Below are 22,847 nucleotides of genomic sequence, written 5' to 3' on the forward strand. Positions count from 1 at the left end.
AATGGGCGGCAGGTAGCCTAGTGTTTAGAGTGTTGGACTAATAACCGAAAGGTTGCAAGATCGAATCACCGAGCTGACAAGGTAAAAATCTGTCGTTCTGCCCCTGAACAAGGCAGTTAACCCACTGTTCCTAGACCGTCATTGAAAATAAGAATTTGTTCTTAACTGACTTGCCTAGTTAAATAAAGGTAAAATTAAAATGAAATAAAAAACAGGTGTGGCTCTGAAATATCCGAAGCCATGAATATGAAGGGGTGTCCACATACTTTTGTATATGTAGTGTATCTGTATAAAGCCTTTCACACCAACCAACAGGTAATGACATGCACACTGCAACATAAACCGACCCGGCTGTAGTGATGTCTACACACAAGGTACATTTAAAAAAAAAAAAAAAAAAACATTATTGGGGTACAATATACATATTATCTTTGCTTCTGTGGACTGTACTGTGTGATAGCTTTGTGACTTATTGTGTAAAAACACAATTGGAGCACAAAAAAGCTCCATTGGAGATGATCCTATCAACGGGACCTGAGCAACTGTAATATCCTATGTTTCTCGGAAACTTGGCTGAACAAGGACATATACAACCAGCTTTTTTTCCTCTGCACCAGCAGGACAGAACGGCAACGTCGGGTAACCTCAGGAGGGGTGGTGTGTCTCTTTGTTAACAACAGCTGCTGCACCATCTCTAATATTGAGGAAGTCTTGAGGTTCTGCTCTCCTGAGTTAGAATACGTCATGATAAGCTGTAGACTGCACTATTCGTAGCGATCTATTAACCACCACAAACCGATGCTGACACTAAGACCGCATTCAACGAGCTGTATAGGGCCATAAGCAAACAACAACCAAACAACAAAGTATTCACACCCCTTGACTTTTTCCACAAATTTGAGATTTTGTCACTGGCCTACACAACCCATAATGTCAAAGTGGAATTATGTTTTAAGAGAATTTTACAAAATAATACAAAATTTTAAGCTGAAATGTCTTGAGTCAATAAGTATTCAAGCCCTTTGTTATGGCAAGCTAAATACGTTCAGCAGGGGGGAAAAATTGTAACAAGTGACATAATACCTTGCATGGACTCACTCTGTGTACAATAGTAGTGTTTAACATTTTTGAATTACTACCTAATCTCTGTACCCCACACATACAATTATCTGCAAGGTCCCTCAGCCTAGCAGTGAATTTTAAACACAGATTCAACCACAAAGACCAGGGAGGTTTTCCAATGCCTCGTAAAGAAGGGCGCCTATTGGTATATGGGTGTAAAAAATAAAGCAAACAGATATTGAATATCCCTTTGAGCATGGTGAAGTTAATTACACTTTGGATGTGTAATTAAGGATCAAGGATTTCACCATGAGGCCAATGGTGACTTTAAAACAGTTAGAGTTTAAAAGCTGTGATAGGAGAAAACTGAGGATGGATCAACAACATTGTAGTTACTAATCTAATTGACAGAGTGAAAAGAAGGAAGTCTGTACAGAATAAAAATATTACAAAACATGCATCCTGTTTGCACTAAAGTTAAACTTCAAAAAATGTGGCGAATAAATTAACTTTATGTCCTAAATACAAAGCGTTATGTTTGGGGCAAAGGGGTGTAAATACTTATGTAAATTAGATTTCTGTATTTCATTTTCAAAACATTTGCTAAAATATCTAGAAACATGTTTTAATTTTGCCATTGTGTGTAGATGAGTGATATACATTTTATTATTTTTTATTTTTATCAATTGTGAATTCAGACTGTAACACAGTTTTTTGGGGTCAAGTCAAGGGGTATGCCTACTTTCTGAAGGCACTGTATCCTAACCATAAGCCATAGATTACAGGTAACATCCAATCTGAGCTAAAGGCTAAAGGCTAGAGCTGCCGCTTTCAAGGAGCTGGTTGCAAGATCGAATCCCCGAGCTGACAAGGTAAAAATCTGTCGTTCTGCCCCTGAACAAGGCAGTTAACCCACTGTTCCTAGGCCGCCATTGAAAATAAGAATTTGTTCTTAACTGACTTGCCTAGTTAAATAAAGGTAAAATTAAAATGAAATAAAAAACAGGTGTGGCTCTGAAATATCCGAAGCCATGAATATGAAGGGGTGTCCACATACTTTTGTATATGTAGTGTATCTGTTTAAAGCCTTTCACACCAACCAACAGGTAATGACATGCACACTGCAACATAAACCGACCCACTGTTCCTGCCGCTTTCAAGGAGCTGGACACTAACCCGGACTCTTATAAGAAATTCCGCTACACTCTCTAACAAGCCATCAAACAGGCAAAGTGACAATACAGGACTAAGATCAAATCCTACTGCACCAGCTTTGATGCTCGTCGGATGTGGCAGGGTTTGCAAACTATCATGGATTACAAATGGAAACCCACCCACAAGCTGCCCAATGACGCACGCAATCATGCCAAACGACTGAAATGCAGTCTACAGTCGTGGCCAAAAGTTTTGAATATGACACAAATATTAATTTTCACAAAGTCTGCTGCCTCAGTGTCTTTAGATATTTTTGTCAGATGTTACTATGGAATACTGAAGTATAATTACAAGCATTTAATAAGTGTCAAAGGCTTTTATTGACAATTACATGAAGTTGATGCAAAGAGTCAATATTTGCAGTGTTGACCCTTCTTTTTCAAGATCTCTGCCTTCGGCCCTGGCATGCTGTCAATTAACTTCTGGGCCACATCCTGACTGATGGCAACCCATTCTTGCATAATCAATGCTTGGAGTTTGTCAGAATTTGTGGGTTTTTGTTTGTCCACCCGCCTCTTGAGGATTGACCACAAGTTCTCAATGGGATTAAGGTCTGGGGAGTTTCCTGGCCATGGACCCAAAATATTGATGTTTTGTTCCCTGGGCCACTTAGTTATCACTTTTGCCTTATGGCGAGGTGCTCCATCGTGCTGGAAAAGGCATTGTTCGTCACCAAACTGTTCCTGGATGGTTGGGAGAAGTTGTTCTCGGAGGATGTGTTGGAACCATTCTTTATTCATGGCTGTGTTCTTAAGCAGAATTGTGAGTGAGCCCACTCCCTTGGCTGAGAAGCAACCACACACATGAATGGTCTCAGGATGCTTTACTGTTGGTATGACACAGGACTGATGGTAGCACTCACCTTGTCTTCTCCGGACAAGCTTTTTTCCGGATGCCCCAAACAATCGGAAAGGATATTCATCAGATAAAATGACTTAACCCCAGTCCCAGCAGTCCAATCCCTGTACCTTTTGCAGAATATCAGTCTGTCCCTGATGTTTTTCCTGGAGAGAAGTGTCTTCTTTGCAGCCCTTTTTGACACCAGGCCATCCTCCAAAAGTCTTTGCCTCACTGTGCGTGCAGATGCACTCACACCTGCCTGCTGCCATTCCTGAGCAAGCTCTGTACTGGTGGTGCCGTGATCCCGCAGCTGAATCAACTTTAGGAGACAGTCTTGGCGCTTGCTGGACTTTCTTGGGCGCCCTGAATCCTTCTTCACAACAATTGAACTGCTCTCCTTGAAGTTCTTGATGATCCGATAAATGGTTGATTTAGTTGCAATCTTACTGACAGCAATATCCTTGCCTGTGAAGCCTTTTTTGCGCAAAGCAATGATGACGGCACGTGTTTCCTTGAAGGTAACCATGGTTGACAGAGGAAGAACAATGATTCCAAGCACCACCCTCCTTTTGTAGCTTCCAGTCTGTTATTCGAACTCAATCAGCATGACAGAGTGATCTCCAGCCTTGTCCTCGTCAACACTCACACCTGTGTTAACAAGAGAATCACTGACATGATGTCAGCTGGTCCTTTTGTGGCAGGGCTGAAATGCAGTGGAAAAGTTTTTTTAGGATTCAGTTCATTTGCATGGCAAAGAGGGACTTTGCAATTAATTGCAATTAATCTGATCACTCTTCATAACATTCTGGAGTATATGCAAATTGCCATCATACAAACTGAGGCAGCAGACTTTGTGAAAATTAATATTTGTGTCATTCTCAAAACTTTTGTCCACGACTGTATACTCGCTTTAAGGCAAGCAACAAGCAACACTAGCTGCTACCGAGTGGCTATAGTGGATAACGCCCTTGTCCCGAAGCTAGCATCAGTTAGCCTCGAGCCAGGTGCATCTCCCGGCTAGCAAACTAAATTACTCCAGCTACAATACCTCTTTTGCCAATTGGCCTGGACCCTTTGTCGACACGGAGCCCCGAAGATCCATCACGACTGGTCTGCCGACGTAATTCTGTCCGTTGTGCCCTCAACCGGCCTTTGCCGGAGATCGGTGAAGACGCTTCTGCTAGCCCCGGCTTGCTATCTTTATGAACGCGGTGTCTCCCGCTTGTTAGCGTAGTAACGACTACCTAGCGGCTTCCCTGTTTCATCTATTGCTGTTCACTGGACCCTATGATCACCTGGCTACATAGCTGATGCCTGCTGGACTGTTCATTAATCACGGTACTCCTTTTAGTTTATTTTGTTTATCTGTCGGCCCCAGCCTCGAACTCAGGCCCTATGTGTAGTTAATTGACCCTCTCCGCCCATTCTTCGCCATTTCACCTGTTGTTGTCTTAGCTGATTAGCTGTTGTTGTCTAACCCATTGTTGTCTTAGCTTGCTCTTAGCTAGCTCTGCGGTGATCTCACCTAGCACAAATAGTGCCTCCAGAGATGCAACCTCTCTCATCATCACTCAATGTCTAGGTTTACTTCCACTGTAGCCGCACCCTACCATACCCCTATCTGTACATTATGCCCTGAATCTGATCTACCACGCCCAGAAACCTGCTCCTTTTATTCTCTGTCTCCAACGCACTAGACAACCAGTTTTAATAGCCTTTCGTGTCTGAATCCTGGCTTAGGAAGGCAACCAAAAATTCTGATATTTCCATCCCCAACCACAACATTTTCCGTCAAGATAGAACTGTCAAAGGGGGAGGAGTTGCAGTCTACTGCAGAGATAGCCTGCAAAGTTCTGTCATACTTTCCAGGTCTGTGCCCAAACGGTTCGAGCTTCAAATTTTTAAAATTAATCTCTCCAGAAATAAGTCTCTCACTGTTGCTGCCTGCTATAGACCACCCTCAGCTCCCATATGTGAATTGACTGCCCCCCATCTATCTTCAGAGTTCGTTCTGCTAGGTGACCTAAACTGGGATATGCTTAACACCCCGGCCGTCCTACAATCTAAGCTAGATGCCCTCAATCTCACACAAATTATCAAGGAGCCCACCAGGTACAATCCTAAATCCGTAAACATGGGCACCCTCATAGATATTATCCTGACCAACTTGCCCTCCAAATACACCTCTGCTGTTTTCAATCAGGATCTCAGCGATCACTGCCTCATTGCCTGCATCCGTTATGGGTCCGCGGTCAAACGACCACCCCTCATCACTGTCAAACACTCCCTAAAACACTTCTGCGAGCAGGCCTTTCTAATCGACCTGGCCCGGGTATCCTGGAAGGGTATTGACCTCATCCCGTCAGTAGAGGATGCCTGGTTGTTCTTTAAAGTAATTTCCTCACCATCTTAAATAAGCATGCCCCTTTGAAAATTTTTGAACTAAGAACAGATATAGCCCTTGGTTCACTCCAGACCTGACTGCCCTCGACCAGCACAAAAACATCCTGTGCCGTACTGCACTAACATCGAATAATCCCCGCGATATGCAACTTTTCAGGGAAGTCAGGAACTAATACACAATGTCAGTTAGGAAAGCAAAGGCTAGCTTTTTCAAACAGAAATGTGCATCCTGCAGCTGTAACTCGAGAAAGTTCTGTGACACTGTAAAGTCCATGGAGAATAAGAGCACCTCCTGTCACCACCGATAAATCAAAATATTTCACTAAGCATTTCTCTACGGCTGGCCATGGTTTCCTCCTTGCTACCCCAACCCCAGCCAACAGCTCCGCAACCCCCAAAGCTACTTGCCCAAGCCTCCCGAGCTTCTCCTTCACCCAAATCCAGATAGCAGATGTTCTGAAAGAGCTGCAAAATCTGGACCCGTACAAATCAGCTGGGCTAGACAATCTAGACCAGGGGTGTCAAACTCATTTCGCATCGTGGGCCACATACGGCCTAGGGAGATGTCAAGTGGGCCGGACAATTAAAATTATACCATACTCTGCTATAAATAACCAAAATATCATGTCTTTCCTTTGTTTTGGTGTAAAGAAGCACAAGAACATTAGGAAAATATTGAAATTTAATGAACTATCCTTTTACAAAACATTTCATGAAACACCTCATATTTCCTTAGACAAATGTGCAATTTACTTTTATCATTCACAAATATGCATTGCAACTGATCCCACTGATTGTACAAAGGCACAAAACTTTAATTGGTACTGAAAAATATAGTAATGCACTTTAAGATTAAATGAGACTTTTAAAGAAAGGAATTTTTAAACCACTTACACATACGCATATAAAATCTAAATGTAATCCCTGCGTACACCTTACAAACTAAGGAGAGTGATTTTAAATGTGTAATGAAGAAAGTGTTCGCCTGTCCTGTAAATCTGTAAACTTCATACATGAAACATACATACACATACAATACATACTGAAAATTTATGGAGTTGTATGAACAGTAGAATTCCATCACACAACTTTTGTTTTGAAGCTGCTGACTAACATTAAAGTGCACATTTTTTTAAATCACCACAGTAAGGATTCATCTTCACAGAGCTGTATTCTTTCAATGCAAACAGTATCTAAGGCAGCATTTTAAAGGTGTTAGTCTAGTCTGGACTTGTATTTGTTCCTGAAACTTGGCATCTTTTGGCCTGTACAAGTGCATCAACACCAGGTGTCATGTCCTGACTAGCTGTCACTTTCAGAATGTCATTTAAGTGCTTGTTTGTGAGCCTTGAACGCATTTTTGTTTTATTGATATTCATCACTGAGAAAATTTGTTCACAAAGGTAGGTTGTCCCAAACATGCACAAAATTTTAGCAGCCAGGGCTGTTAATTTGGGGTACCCTGGTAGTAGATACTGATAAAATCTGTCCAGACCTACAGAGGCAAATTTGCCCTTCAAATCTGCATCACACTGCAAATCAATTATCTCTAGCTGAATTTCGACCGGCAGATCAGAAGCTTTAACTGTGAAAGGTGAGCGAAAAACTGAAAATTCTGTCTCAAGTTCACCAAATACTTGACTTGACTCTCTGTTTCAATTGACTGTCTAAATCTGCCGATAGTTCCGAAATCCTCTCTGCTATAGTATTCCTCGTCAGGCTAATATTGGCAAAAGCTTGTCGCTTCTCGGCACATACAAGTTCAGCCGCCTTCATCATGCATCGTTTAACAAAGTCACCGTCGGAATACGGCTTCGATGCTAATGCTATTTCGCTAGCAATTAGGTAGCTGGCTTTTACCGCTGCTTCACTGACTTCTCGGCTCTGGATGAAAGTTGACTGCTGTTTCCTCAGACCCGCCAGCAATTCGTTAATCTTATCTCTTCTCAGTTGTCCTTGCAAGCCGTCATCTTTTTCGCTGTGATGAGTCTCGTAGTGGCGTCGAGACCAAGGTATTAACAACGTCGTAACAAGCAGCAGATGGCGCATTGATACCGTCTGCTGTTTTCAGTCTGTCTCAGTGATGCAGCTTGTCTTCTACTCTGATGGAAAGAGTGCGCCCCTTAGCGGATAATCCATGAATTGCAGCGAATTAAAAATATTAATTCCATGTCTTTTATGCATTTTTTCCACTTTCAAATTATCCTGCGGGCCTGATCGAACCTCCTTGGGGGCCGGTTCCGGCCCGCGGGCCGTATGTTTGACACCCCTGATCTAGACCCTCTCTTTCTAAAATTATCCGCCGCCATTGTTGCAACTCCTATTACTAGTTTGTTCAACCTCTTTCGTATCATCCCCCTCTTCAAAGGGGTGTCACTCTAGACCCAAACTGTTACAGACCTATATCCATCCTGCCCTGCCTTTCCAAAGTCTTCAAGAGCCAAGTTAACAAACATTTCGAATCCCACCGTACCTTCTCCTCTGTGCAATCCGGTTTCCGAGCTGGTCATGGGTGCACCTCAGCCACGCTCAAGGTACTAAACGATATAATAAACGCCATCGATAAAAGACAGTACTGTGCAGCCGGCTTCATCAACCTGGCCAAGGCTTTCGACTCTGTCAATCACCGTATTCTTATAGGCAGACTCAACAGCCTTGGTTTCTCAAATGACTGCCTCGCCTGCTTCACCAACTACTTCTCAGATAGAGTTAAGTGTGTCTAATCGGAAGGCCTGTTGTCCGGACCTCTGGCAGTCTCTATGGGGGTACCACAGGGTTCAATTCTCGGGCCGACTCTTTTCTCTGTATATATCAATGATGTTGCTCTTGCTGCGGGTGATTCCTTGATCCATCTCTATGCAGACGACACCATTCTGTATACATGTGGCCCTTCTTTGGACACTGTGTTAACAAACCGCCAAATGAGCTTCAATGCCATACAACACTCCTTCCGTGGCCTCCAACTGCTCTTAAATGCTAGTAAAACTAAATGCTTGCTCTTCAACCGATCGCTGCCTGCAACCGCCCGCCCGACGCATCACTACTCTGGACAGTTCTGACTTAGAATATGTGGACAACTACAAATACCTAGGTGTCTGGCTAGACTGTAAACTCTCCTTCCAGACTCACATTAAGCATCTCCAATCCAAAGTTAAATCTAGAATCGGCTTCCTATTTCACAACAAAGCCTCCTTCACTCATGCTGCCAAACATACCCTCGTAAAACTGACTATCCTACCGATCCATGACTTCCGCAATGTCGTTTACAAAATAGCCTCCAACACTCTACTCAGCAAACTGGATGCAGTCTATCACAGTGCCATCCGTTTTGTCACCAAAGCCCCATATACTACCCACCACTGTGAACCTGTATGCTCTCGTTGGCTGGTCCTCGCTACATATTCGTCGCCAAACCCACTGCCCCCAGGTCATCTATAAGTCTTTGCTAGGTAAATCTCCGCCTTATCTCAGCTCACTGGTCACCATAGCAACACCCACCCGTAGCACGCACTCCAGCAGGTATATCTCACTGGTCATCCCCAAAGCCAACACCTCTTTTGGCCGCTTTTCCTTCCAGTTCTCTGCTGCCAATGACTGGAATGAATTGCAAAAACGCTGAAGTTGGAGACTTATATCTCCCTCATTAACTTTAAGCATCGGCTATCTGAGCAGCTTACCGATCGCTGCAGCCGTACACAGCCCATCTGTAAATAGCCCATCCAACTACCTACGTCATCCCCATATTTTTATTTAAATTTTTTTGCTCTTTTGCACACCAGTATTTCTACGTGCACATCATCATCTGCACATCTATCACTCCAGTGTTAATTTGCTAAATTGTAATTACTTCGCTACTATGGCCTATTTATTGTGTTACCTGCTTACTCCATTTGCACACACTGTATATAGATTATTCTATTGTTATTGACTGTACTTTTGTTTATCCCATGTGTAACTCTGTGTTGTTGTTTTTGTCGCACTGCTTTGCTTTATCTTGGCCAGGTTGTAGTTGTAAATGAGAACTTGTTCTCAACTGGCCTACCTGGTTAAATAAAGGTGAAATAAAAATAATTAAAAACATGCATTAGTGCACCAGCTGTTCTGGACAACTGTGCGATCAGTGTGAGTAAAACCTTTAAACAGGTTAACATTCACAAGGCCGCAAGTCTAGACGAATTACCAGGACGCGTGCTTAGAGCATGCACTTACCAGCTGGCAAGTGTTTTCACTGACTTTTTCAACCTCTCCCCAACACAGTCTGTAATACCTATATGTTTCAAGCAGACCACCATAGTCCCTGTGCCCAAAAACGCCAAGGTAACCTGTCTAAATGACCATCTCCCCTAGGCAGACGTGTAGCCATGGAATACTTTGAAAGGCTGCTCATGGCTCACATCAACACCATCATCCCAGACACCCCGGACCCTCTCCAATTCACATACTGCCCCAACAGATCCACAGAAGATGCAATCTCTATTGCACTCCAAACTGCCCTTTCCCACAAGGAACACATTTGCATTTTAGTAATTTAGCAGACGCTATTATACAGGAGCAATTAGTGTTAAGTGCCTTGCTCAAGGGCACAACGGTAGATTTTTTACCTAGTCGCCTCTGGGATTTGAACCAGCGACCTTTTGATTACTGTCCCAATGCGCTAACTGCTAGGCTACCTGCCGCCCTGTGAGAATGCTGGTCATTGACTACAGCTCAGCATTCAATCCCATAGAACCCTCCAAGCTCTTCACTAAGCTAAGGACCCTGGGACAGAGTACCTTCTTCCATATGTTTGGGGAGTCTCTCACATGCCTTTTGGTGAACACCAAACGGGTTTGCTTTTTTTTTCTTTAAGCAATGGCTTTTTTTCTGGCCACTCTTCCGTAAAGCCCAGCTCTATGGAGTATACGGCTTAGTGGTCCTATGGACAGATACTCCAATCTCTGCTGTGGAGCTTTGCAGCTCCTTCCGGTTTATCTTCGGTCTCTTTGTTGCCTCTCTGATTAATACCCTCCTTGCCTGGTCCATGAGTTTTGGTGGGCGGCCCTCTCTTGGCAGGTTTGTTGTGGTGCCATTTTCTTTAAAAAAAATGTATAATGGATTTAATGGTGCTCCGTAGGATGTTCAAAGTTTCTGATATTTTTTTATAACCCAACCCTGTACTTCTCCACAACTTTGTCCCTGGCCTGTTTGGAGAGCTCCTTGGTCTTCATGGTGCCGCTTACTTGGTGGTGCCCCTTGCTTAGTGGTGTTGCAGATTCTGGGACCTTTCAGAACAGGTGTATATATACTGAGATCATGTGACACTTACATTTCACACAGGTGGACTTCATTTGAATACTGTTGCAAAGCACTGTAAATAGTTAGTCTGGGTAGCTATTTGGTTAACTATCTGCATTTTCACTTTTGCACTATTTGTTTTTTTTACCCATCACATACGCTGCTGCTACTGTTTATTATCTGTCACTCTATTCCTAGTTAGATGTACATACAGTTTTTTCCTCAATTTCCTCGTACCCGTGCACATCGACTCGGTACTGGTACCTTGTATATAGCCAAGTTATTGTTACTCATTGTGTATTTATTATTACCTGTTTTACTTTTCTATTTCTTTATTTTCTTTAACTCTGCATTGTTGGGAAGGGCCTGTAAGTAAGCATTTCACTGTTAGTCCACACTTGTTGTTTACGAAGAATGTGACAAATAAATACAAATGAATATAACATTTGATTTGATAACTGTATATGTGACTAGAAGCTCTGTGACGAGAAGACTGGTGTCAACTGTAGCTCTGCGACTAGAAGACTGGTGTCTACTGTAGCTCTGTGACGAGAAGACTGGTGTCAACTGTAGCTCTGTGACTAGAAGACTGGTGTCTACTGTAGTTCTGACTAGAAGACTGGTGTCTACTGTAGCTCTGCGACTAGAAGACTGGTGTCTACTGTAGCTCTGCGACTAGAAGACTGGTGTCTACTGTAGCTCTGCGACTAGAAGACTGGTGTCTACTGTAGCTCTGTGACTAGAAGACTGGTGTCTACTGTAGTTCTGACTAGAAGACTGGTGTCTACTGTAGCTCTGCGACTAGATGACTGGTGTCAACTGTAGCTCTGCGACTAGAAGAATGGTGTCTACTGTAACTCTGTGACTAGAAGACTGGTGTCTACTGTAGCTCTGTGACTAGAAGACTGGTGTCAACTGTAGCTCTGTGACTAGAAGACTGGTGTCTACTGTAGCTCTGCGACTAGAAGACTGGTGTTTACTGTAACTCTGTGACTAGAAGACTGGTGTCTACTGTAGCTCTGACTAGAAGACTGGTGTCTACTGTAGCTCTGCGACTAGAAGACTGGTGTCTACTGTAACTCTGTGACTAGAAGACTGGTGTCTACTGTAGCTCTGTGACTAGAAGACTGGTGTCTACTGTAGTTCTGACTAGAAGACTGGTGTCTACTGTAGTTCTGACTAGAAGACTGGTGTCTACTGTAGCTTTGCGACTATAAGACTGGTGTCTACTGTAACTCTGTGACTATAAGACTGGTGTCTACTGTAGCTCTGTGACTAGAAGACTGGTGTCTACTGTAGCTTTGCGACTATAAGACTGGTGTCTACTGTAACTCTGTGACTAGAAGACTGGTGTCTACTGTAGCTCTGTGACTAGAAGACTGGTGTCTACTGTAACTCTGTGACTAGAAAACTGGTGTCTACTGTAGCTCTGTGACTAGAAGACTGGTGTCTACTGTAGCTCTGCGACTAGAAGACTGGTGTCTACTGTAACTCTGCGACTAGTAGACTGGTGTCTACTGTAGCTCTGTGACTAGAAGACTGGTGTCTACTGTAGCTCTGCGACTAGAAGACTGGTGTCTACTGTAGCTCTGACTAGAAGACTGGTGTCTACTGTAGCTCTGTGACTAGAAGACTGGTGTCTACTGTAACTCTGTGACTAGAAGACTGGTGTCTACTGTAGCTCTGTGACTAGAAGACTGGTGTCTACTGTAACTCTGTGACTAGAAGACTGGTGTCTACTGTAGCTCTGCGACTAGAAGACTGGTGTCTACTGTAACTCTGTGACTAGAAGACTGGTGTCTACTGTAGCTCTGTGACTAGAAGAGCTTAGAGTACAAAACCCCTGGTCCCTTCTGTGTTACATGCTTCTGTGTTTTGTCTAAACAGTGACATATTCCTCCTCTCCAGATATGAGCTGCGTATTCGCTACCTTCCAAAGGGATTCCTGCACCACTTCAGTGAAGACAAACCCACACTCAACTACTTCTACCAGCAGGTGAGACAAACAGAAAAATAATGTAATCAAGTTAATCACAGGATTTCCTGTGATTAAATGCAAATTCAGAAATTACTTTCATTTGAGCTGTAATTTAAGATTCTTTATACAAAAAGCATTACAAGAATATTGATGTCTTGATTTTGTTGAAAATAACCTTCGTGAAATCATGTGAATTAGTAAAGCACACTTTCTTTAACCTCAATGTCAACTTTGACATCACATTGTTGTTTTTAGCTGTATAGATTATATATTTGGGATGTTTTCAGTGTAATGTGAATGCTTTCAGACAATGCGATTAATAGCTTATAATAAAAAAAAAACAAGTGCACTAAAATTACAAAAAGCTAACGAGTTAATTGATGAACTCTGGCAGCCCTAAAACCCCCACACCCCAAAACATTATCCATGGGAGTTGATTAACAGAGAGACAGCCTGGTTTCTAACAGGCCATTGACCACGCTATTTATTCAACCACACTGTAACCGCTGGTGGAGGCATATAGCACTTCTAACAGTGTGTGTGTGTATGTGTTTGTGCAGCCATGTGTGCAAATGTGTGTGTGTCTGTGTCTGTCTGTGTCTGAGGGATCCAAGCCTTTACTGTGTGTGTGTGTGTGTGTGTGGGAGTGTATGCGTGCAGTAGGGGGGAGGTATTAGGGCATAACACACGGTGTGTAGCCACCCGCGAGGCAGATAGGTGAACTGGGTTAGTGGGCCTAGGGGGACTCTGCCTGGTGTCTGGCGCTCTGGGGAAGAGACAATCCCTCCCATCCAGATGGGGGAGAAGAGAGGCCATTTTTACAGCAGCGGAAAACATTTGGGCTCACTTGTGAGTTTTACTCTTGTGGTTTTAAAATTCAAAAGGCACTTGCACATCTGAGCTATCTTTGTTTCAGGTGCATGGTAACAGTTGAATAAGATGAGAGTAAAAAGAGGAAACCCGCACACTGCTCTTTATTAAGCTTTATGTATCGGCCTCGCGGCCTTCATCAGAGCTTATTGAGGGCAGTGATACTAGCAAGAGCAGTGTGCTGGTTTCCTCTTTTTACTCTCATGGTTTTGCTGAGTGCCAGCTGAGAGGAAAATGGTACTGATGGAAGGTGAAAGGTCAGTGTTTGAAGGGCTAATCATGGAGCATGAAAAGAGCTTCTGTCCTGAATTCAGTCTGGTATGGAACAACACTTTCAGGAAGCAGGTTCTGTTTCCATGATCTACAGTGGCAGAATCAATGTCTCTATTGGTGTTAGAATACAAAGAGCTGGAGCTCAACATGACAAATGGGACATTCAGAGAGGACATAATAGCCCATGAAACAGTGCTCGCTATCATTCAGAAGCAAACATTCATCTGTCTCAGGAAATGTCTCGCTCTGTGTCAGTCTGCCAGTGTTGTGTTGCTATTACTGCAGGTGCACCCACCCAGCCTTTGTCAACCAATATCACCGTCAGGTTCTTATGGGCTGTTATTATGGGTGATAAGATTTAATGTCTCTGCCACTGTCTGTCTCTCTCACTCTGTCTGTGTCTTTCTGTCTCTCTCTCTCTGGAGGGATGGATGGAGTGTTTGTTGAAGAGCTGTATAGCAGTAAGGTCCCCCTCAATGCCTTTGTACCCTGTGTCCTACCCCTCATTCTAGACGTCAGTGTGTTCTACCCCTCATTCTAGAAGTCAGTGTGTTCTACCCCTCATTCTAGACGTCAGTGTGTTCTAACCCTCATTCTAGAAGTCAGTGTGTTCTACCCCTCATTCTAGAAGTCAGTGTGTTCTACCCCTCATTCTAGAAGTCAGTGTGTTCTAACCCTCATTCTAGAAGTCAGTGTGTTCTAACCCTCATTCTAGAAGTCAGTGTGTTCTAACCCTCATTCTAGAAGTCAGTGTGTTCTATCCTTCATTCTAGAAGTCAGTGTGTTCTAACCCTCATTCTAGAAGTCAGTGTGTTCTATCCTTCATTCTAGAAGTCAGTGTGTTCTACCCTTCATTCTAGAAGTCAGTGTGTTCTACCCCTCATTCTAGAAGTCAGTGTGTTCTACCCCTCATTCTAGAAGTCAGTGTGCTCTACCCCTCATTCTAGAAGTCAGTGTGTTCTACCCTTCATTCTAGAAGTCAGTGTGTTCTACCCTTCATTCTAGAAGTCAGTGTGTTCTACCCTTCATTCTAGAAGTCAGTGTGTTCTACCCTTCATTCTAGAAGTCAGTGTGTTCTACCCTTCATTCTAGAAGTCAGTGTGTTCTACCCTTCATTCTAGAAGTCAGTGTGTTCTACCCTTCATTCTAGAAGTCAGTGTGTTCTACCCTTCATTCTAGAAGTCAGTGTGTTCTACCCTTCATTCTAGAAGTCAGTGTGTTCTACCCTTCATTCTAGAAGTCAGTGTGTTCTACCCCTCATTCTAGAAGTCAGTGTGTTCTAACCCTCATTCTAGAAGTCAGTGTGTTCTAACCCTCATTCTAGAAGTCAGTGTGTTCTACCCTTCATTCTAGAAGTCAGTGTGTTCTAACCCTCATTCTAGAAGTCAGTGTGTTCTACCCTTCATTCTAGAAGTCAGTGTGTTCTACCCTTCATTCTAGAAGTCAGTGTGTTCTAACCCTCATTCTAGAAGTCAGTGTGTTCTACCCTTCATTCTAGAAGTCAGTGTGCTCTAACCCTCATTCTAGAAGTCAGTGTGCTCTAACCCTCATTCTAGAAGTCAGTGTTCATGTGTGACATCTGCTTGCTCTGCCCTGTGTAAAGCCCCCATACTCCCTCCACACAGAAACACCAGGGACCAGATTCACAAAACCTTCTTAAGAAGACATTTCTTCTCAACTGCAATTGGTTCCTTAACTATAGAAAGTTAAGCAAATTTGCTATTCCTCTAAAAGGTTATTGGAAATGTTATTGTGTTATTTCTTATGTTTCTCCTTAAGCAAAAAGTTAAGAAAGAATTAGATTCTTGAAAATAAAGTTATTGGATTTGTTCTTGGAAATGATGTTAATTCCAAGATAGTTAAACCCTTGTCTTAAACTCAGGGCAGTGAGAAAATAAGCTAATGAAAGCAATGTAACATGTATAATTCACTCACAGGCTTCATCTGAAAGGTTCAGTATTCATTATTTTAAACCCAAGAACATGTTTTAGAACAGTAATCTCAGTAGGAAATATGCTAACATGATTGCCATTGCTAGCTAGATAGCTAGCTAAAAAAGTTTGTAAGAAGATATTTGAGAAGTTTGGAGGAAAGTCATGAAATCTTAATATATTGTTAAGGAATCGCACTGACAAACTATCTTGTGAACTTATTTTTTTTGTTCTTAAGAAGCTTTATACATGTCTGCGTCTGAAGTGTTTTGTGAATCTGGGCCCAGGTTACCAGCTAGTCTTTAGTTTTTCAATACCAGAAAGTCAAGCACTTCTGCGTTAAAGCCACCTGTTCATTGTGATGTTGGTTGCAGTATTCTAGACTCCCATTCTAAAACCAAAACCAAATCAAAATCAAATCAAAATGTGTAGGTCATATGCACAGAAAAAAACAAATACTAGCGCAATGGGGCAATAACATGAAAACGTGTCTTCGGTTCTGTCTTTCAGGTGAAAAATGACTACATGGTGGAGATAGCGGATCAGGTTGAGCAAGACATTGCACTTAAGTTGGGATGCCTTGAAATCAGGTCAGTTTACAGTTATCCAAGATTGGTCAAATGTTCTGTTCTCTCATGAGCGCTAGCTAGCTCCCATGTTGTTACAGTTCTCATTGACCCCCCCCCCCCCACTCACCAAGACATGTTTCCCTTACAGGAGATTCTTCCGGGAGATGCGAGGAAATGCCCTGGACAAGAAATCTAACTATGAACTATTAGAGTAAGTCCCCTTTGGCTTGATTGTCATCTGTTAATATCTTAGGTTTCTCTGCTCACTGTAAGAATCAACTATTCAGTCAATATTGTAGGTCTCTGTTGATCTTTACCCAGAAACAACTAGAGGAATTCCTATAAAGGGGATATAATGCATTTATTTATGTATAATTTACATATAATGTCCTGAGATATCCTATAACCTCAATACACAAAATCATCTTGAAGTGGACTATTTTTAGCTAGTACAGTGAGATCAGTACCAATGGTAGCAGCAGCCTTGCCTAGTGTGTTAATGGGTTATATGATAACCATCCTTCATAAAGATCACATAGGTCAGTGGTTCTCAAACCTCTCCTGGGGACCACCAGACGTTTCACAATGTTGTTGTAGCCCTGAACTAACTCACCTGATTCAACTAGTCAAGGGCTTGATGACTAGTTGACAATCTGAATCAGGTGTGCAAGCTGGGAACAGTTGAAATACATGGACCTTCTGGGAGTCCCCGAGGAGAGGTTTGAGAACCCCTGACATGGGTAAAAAGAGCCGTGGCCATACGTTTTTGAAACCTCCTCCAGGGTCTTAGGTCTGCGGGCCAACATGCTTGTCTGAGCTATGCTATTTGATCAAGTTTGAGAGGTCACCTTAATCATGGCCGTTTCTAACAATGCATTCCAATTAGTCCTTTTGTCATATGCTCAGGCCTTCAGTCTCTAACTAGGCCTGCTAACCACTAACATCCCTCTCTCTTTTCTCTATATTGATTGAAAAACACTGGAGGTCACTTTTTTTTTTTTTTTACATCTTACGCCTGATGGATGAATAGGAGAGGGGGAGAGAGACCAAGACCTCACATTGTGTTCTGCCTCCTTTCAGAGGGAAGAATCTCTCTCACACCTCCTTCCTTATGCAGGGAAAATGTATGGCTGCATCCCAAAATGGCACACGATTCCCTACATAGTGCACTATGAAGCCCTATGGACCCTGGTCAAACGTAGTACACTATAAAGGGTGCCATTTGGGACGTAACCAATGCCCTACTTGGCTGGCTCCAAGGATATGCAAAGTTAAGGGATTTATTAATTCCACTGGGCCTGCAGGCAGGTTGTAAGGCAGGGCACTGCTAGCTGAGAAACATGCCTAACAAGATATGCAGACACTGGGGCTCATTGTGTTGGCTAGCATTAGTTACAGGTCAATCAATCCACTTACCCACATACACAGAGCCCAGCACTGAGGGGGGAGGAAAGGAAGGGGAGAGAGGGGGATGTACGGGAGCGAGAGGATGAGGAGAGAGGAGAGAAGGAGGAAAAGAGAAGAGTGGGGGATATACAGGAGAGAGGAGGAGAGAAGGGAGCAGAGGAGGAGAAAGAAGAGGAGGAGGAGGAGAGGAACAGAGAGGAGAGAAGGGGAGGAGAGGAGGAGATAAGGGTGGATGTGGGAAGGGAGGGAGAGAGAAAGAAAGGGTAGCAGGGACACTCCAATCAGAGAGTACTTCCAATCTGGGTGACTGATGGCTAACAAGGTGACAGACATGGAGGGAGAGAAAGGGGAAGGAGAGGAGGGAGGTTGAACAACCTGGTGGGAAACTTGGATTACTGTAGGGCCTGGGATTAATACTGAGCATGGGGGAAATCATAATGTTGTGTTTCAGCACTGCTAGAAACTACAGAACAGGTTTCCTCTTGATTTAACATAGCTAGGCTACTTCCTACGTCCTTTCGTCATTATACTACATACAGTGGGGAGAAGTATTGATACACTGCCGATTTTGCAGGTTTTCCTACTTACAAAGCATGTAGAGGTCTGTCATTTTTATCATAGGCACTCTTCAACTGTAAGAGACGGAATCTAAAACAAAAATCCAGAAAATCATTGTATGATTGTATGATTTTTAAGTAATTAATTTGCATTTTATTGCATGACATAAGTATTTGATACATCAGAAAAGCAGAACTTAATATTTGGTACAGAAACCTTTGTTTGCAATTACAGAGATCATACGTTTCCTGTAGTTCTTGACCAGGTTTGCACACACTGCAGCAGGGATTTTGGCTCACTCCTCCATACAGACCTTCTCCAGATCCTTCAGGTTTCGGGGCTGTCGCTGGGCAATACGGACTTTCAGCTCCCTCCAAAGATTTTCTATTGGGTTCAGGTCTGGAGACTGGCTAGGCCACTCCAGGACCTTGAGATGCTTCTTACGGAGCCACTCCTTAGTTGCCCTGGCTGTGTGTTTCGGGTCGTTGTCATGCTGGAAGACCCAGCCACGACCCATCTTCAATGCTCTTACTGAGGGAAGGAGTTTGTTGGCCAAGATCTCACGATACATGGCCCCATCCATCTTCCCCTCAATACGGTGCAGTCGTGCAGTCAGAAAAGCATCCCCAAAGAATGATGTTTCCACCTCCATGCTTCACGGTTGGGATGGTGTTCTTGGGGTTGTACTCATCCTTCTTCTTCCTCCAAACACGGCGAGTGGAGTTTAGACCAAAAAGCTCTATTTTTGTCTCATCAGACCACATGACCTTCTCCTATTCCTCCTCTGGGTCATCCAGATGGTCATTGGCAAACTTCAGACGGGCCTGGACATGCGCTAGCTTGAGCAGGGGGACCTTGCGTGCACTGCAGGATTTTAATCCATGACGGCGTAGTGTGTTACTAATGGTTTTCTTTGAGACTGTGGTCCCAGCTCTCTTCAGGTCATTGACCAGGTCCTGTCGTGTAGTTCTGGGCTGATCCCTCACCTTCCTCATGATCATTGATGCCCCACGAGGTGAGATCTTGCATGGAGCACCAGACCGAGGGTGATTGACCGTCATCTTGAACTTCTTCCATTTTCTAATAATTGCGCCAACAGTTGTTGCCTTCTCACCAAGCTGCTTGCCTATTGTCCTGTAGCCCATCCCAGCCTTGTGCAGGTCTACAATTTTATCCCTGATGTCCTTACACAGCTCTCTGGTCTTGGCCATTGTGGAGAGGTTGGAGTCTGTTTGATTGAGTGTGTGGACAGGTGTCTTTTATACAGGTAACGAGTTCAAACAGGTGCAGTTAATACAGGTAATGAGTGGAGAACAGGAGGGCTTCTTAAAGAAAAACTAACAGGTCTGTGAGAGCCGGAATTCTTACTGGTTGGTAGGTGATCAAATACTTATGTCATGCAATAAAATGCAAATTAATTACTTAAAAATCATACAATGGGATTTTCTGGATTTTTGTTTTAGATTCCGTCTCTCACAGTTGAAGTGTACCTATGATAAAAATTACAGACCTCTACATGCTTTGTAAGGTGGAAAACCTGCAAAATCGGCAGTGTATCAAATACTTGTTCTCCCCACTGTACATCCCCTAAGTGCCAATCTGTTTGTGCCATCATGCCAACTCCTTGTCACTCATTGTTGTGGCATACAGATCCTCAAATACACCTACAGTGCCTTGAGAAAGTATTCACACACCTTGACTTTTTCCACATTTTCTTGTTACAGCCTGAATTTAAAATGGATTAAATTGAGATTTAGTGTCACTGGCCTACACACCATACTCCATAATGTCAAAGTGGTACCGGTACCGGGTCAGTGTGCGGCGGTACAGGTTAGTTGAGGTAATTTGTACATGTAGGTAGGGGTGAAGTGACTATGCATAGATAATAAACAGCGAGTCGCAGCAGTGTAAAAACAAATGAGGGGGGGGTCAATGTAAATAGTGCGGTGGCCATTTGTTCAATTGTTCAGCAGACTTTTGGCTTGGGGTTAGAAGCTGTAAAGGAACCTTCGGTCCTAGACTTGGCGCTCCGGTATTGCTTGATGTGCGGTAGCAGAGAACAGCCCCCCCCCCCCCCCCCGTCTCTGACAATCTTTTGGGCTTTGCTCTGACACCGCCTATTATATAGGTCCTGGATGGCAGGTAGCTTGGCCCCAGTGATGTACTGGGCCGTACGCACTACCCTCTGTAGCGCCTTACGGTTGGATGCCGAGAAGTTGCCATACCAGGCTGTGATGCAACCGGTCAGGATGCTCTCCATGGTGCAGCTGTAGAACTTTTTGAGGATCTGGGGATCCATGACAAATCTTTTCAGTCTCCTGAGGGGGAAAAGGTGTTGCCTTGCCCTCTTCACGACTGTCTTGGTGTGTTTGGACCATGATAGTTCGTTGATGATGTGCACACCAAGGAACTTGAAATTCTCGATCCTCTACAGCCCTGTCAATGTTAATTGGGGCCTGTTCGGCCCGACTTTTCCTGTAGGCCACGATCAGCTTCTTTGTCTTGCTCACATTGAGGGAGAGGTTGTTGTCCTGGAACCACACTGCCAGTTCTCTGACCACCTCCCTATAGGCTGCCTCATTGTTGTCGCTGATCAGGCCTACCACTGTTGCATGGACTCACTGTGTGTGCAATAATAGTGTTTAACAAGATTTTTGAATGACAACCTCATCTCTGTACCCCACACAAACAATTATCTGTATGGTCCCTCAGTCGAGCAGCGAATTTCAAACACATATTCAACCACAAAGACCAGGGAGGTTTTCCAATGCCTCACAAAGAAGGGCACCTATTAGTAGATGGTTAAAAAAAAGATAACATTGAATATCTCTTTGAGCATTGTGAAGTTATTAATTACACTTTGGATGGTGTATCAATACACCCGGTCACTACAAAGATACAGGTGTCCTTCCTAACTCAGTTGCCGGAGAGGAAGGAAACCGCTCAGGGATTTCACCATGAGGCCAATGGTGAATTTCAAATAGTTAGTTTAATAGCTGTGATAGGAGAAAACTGAGGATGGACCAACAAAATTGTAGTTACTCCACAATACTAACCTAAATGACAGAGTGAAAAGAAGGAAGCCTGTACAGAATTAAAAAAAATCTAAAACATGCATCCTGTTTGCAATAAGGCACTAAAGTAAAACTGCAAAAAGAAATGGCAAAGAAATTAATTTTATCTCCTAAATACAAAGTGATATGTTTGGGGAAAATCCAACACAACACATTACTGATTACTACTCTTCATATTTTCAAGCATGGGGGTGGCTGCATCATGTAATGGGTATCCTTGTTTTCGGCAAGGACTAGGGAGTTTTTAGGATAAAAATAATAGAGCTAAGCATAGGCATGATCCTAGAGGAAAACCTGGTTGTCTGCTTTCCAACAGATACTGGGAAATAAATGTACCTTTCAGCAGAACAATAACCTAAAACACAAGGCCAAATATACACTGGAGTTGCTTACCAAGACGACATTGAATGTCCCTGCGTGGCATAGTTAGTTTTGACTTAAATCGGCTTGACAATCTATGGCAAGACTTGAACATGGCTGTCTAGCAATGATCAACAACCAACTTGACAGAGCTTAAAGAATACAAAAAATAAAGTGCAAATATTGTACAATCCAGTTGTGCAAAGCTCTTACAGACATACCTAGAAAGACTCACAGCTGTAATCGCTGCCAAAGGTGATTCTAACATGTATTAACTCAGGGGTGTAGATAATTATGTAAATTAGAAATGTCTGTATTTCATTTTCAATAAATTTGCTAAAATGTTTTCACTTTGTTATTATGGGGTATTGTGTATAGATGGGTGAGAAAAAAATTGATTTAATCGATTTTTAATTCAGGCTGTATCACAGCAAAATATGGAATAAGTCAAGGGGTTACCAGCAAAGCTTCATCATGTTAATGCCAAGGCAGCATCAATTTTCTGGCAGCTTTTCTGGCCCTGGCCTTATAAATGATGTTGATTGATTCTGGCCGGCGGAACGTAAATGGCCATGGGAGCGCCTCGTGTTTTAACAAGCTATCTTTTCATAGAGCACTTATGATGAATTGATTGTGTGGGAGGGAGGAATTTAAAGGCTTTAAAACCTACACTGTGACTCTTCTTCTCCTCTACTCCATCTCAAGGCCGCTCTGTCTCTCTGTCTCTCTGTCTCTCTGTCTCTCTCTCTCTCTCTCTCTCTGTCTCTCTCTCTGTCTCTCTCTCTCTGTCTCTCTCTCTCTGTCTCTCTCTCTCTCTCAGGTCTTCTTCCCCGCAAATCTGTCTCTCTCCCTTTCTCTCACTCTCTCTGGTTAGTCATTAGCCAATGTCAAGTTTAGCTGTTTTTACATCCCCCTTTCCCTTTTCCTTCCTTTTCTCCGTACACAGACCGATAAGATATATTCAGAAGGTATTAATAACCCTTGAATTATTCCACATTTTGTTGTTTTATAGCCTAAATTAAATAGATTGCTT

General features: G+C 43.1%; 1 protein-coding gene across 15 annotated transcripts in view; it reads left to right on the top strand.

The window, feature by feature from the left end:
• Positions 1-22,847, top strand: part of LOC139555236 (focal adhesion kinase 1-like) — a 219,602-nt gene that overhangs the window by 123,818 nt on the left and 72,937 nt on the right. For 12 of the 15 annotated variants that reach the window (XM_071368874.1, XM_071368875.1, XM_071368868.1 and 9 more), the window contains 4 exons: positions 12,703-12,790; positions 14,341-14,376; positions 16,357-16,436; positions 16,564-16,626. In XM_071368874.1, coding sequence (XP_071224975.1) covers positions 12,703-12,790; positions 14,341-14,376; positions 16,357-16,436; positions 16,564-16,626 — 267 coding nt within the window. The remainder of the gene's footprint in view (positions 1-12,702; positions 12,791-14,340; positions 14,377-16,356; positions 16,437-16,563; positions 16,627-22,847) is intronic. The other 3 variants (XM_071368877.1, XM_071368869.1, XM_071368872.1) reach the window with 1 other exon arrangement.

Source organism: Salvelinus alpinus, chromosome 26, assembly GCF_045679555.1.
Source record: "Salvelinus alpinus chromosome 26, SLU_Salpinus.1, whole genome shotgun sequence".
In the NCBI taxonomy this organism is placed as follows: Eukaryota; Metazoa; Chordata; class Actinopteri; order Salmoniformes; family Salmonidae; genus Salvelinus; species Salvelinus alpinus.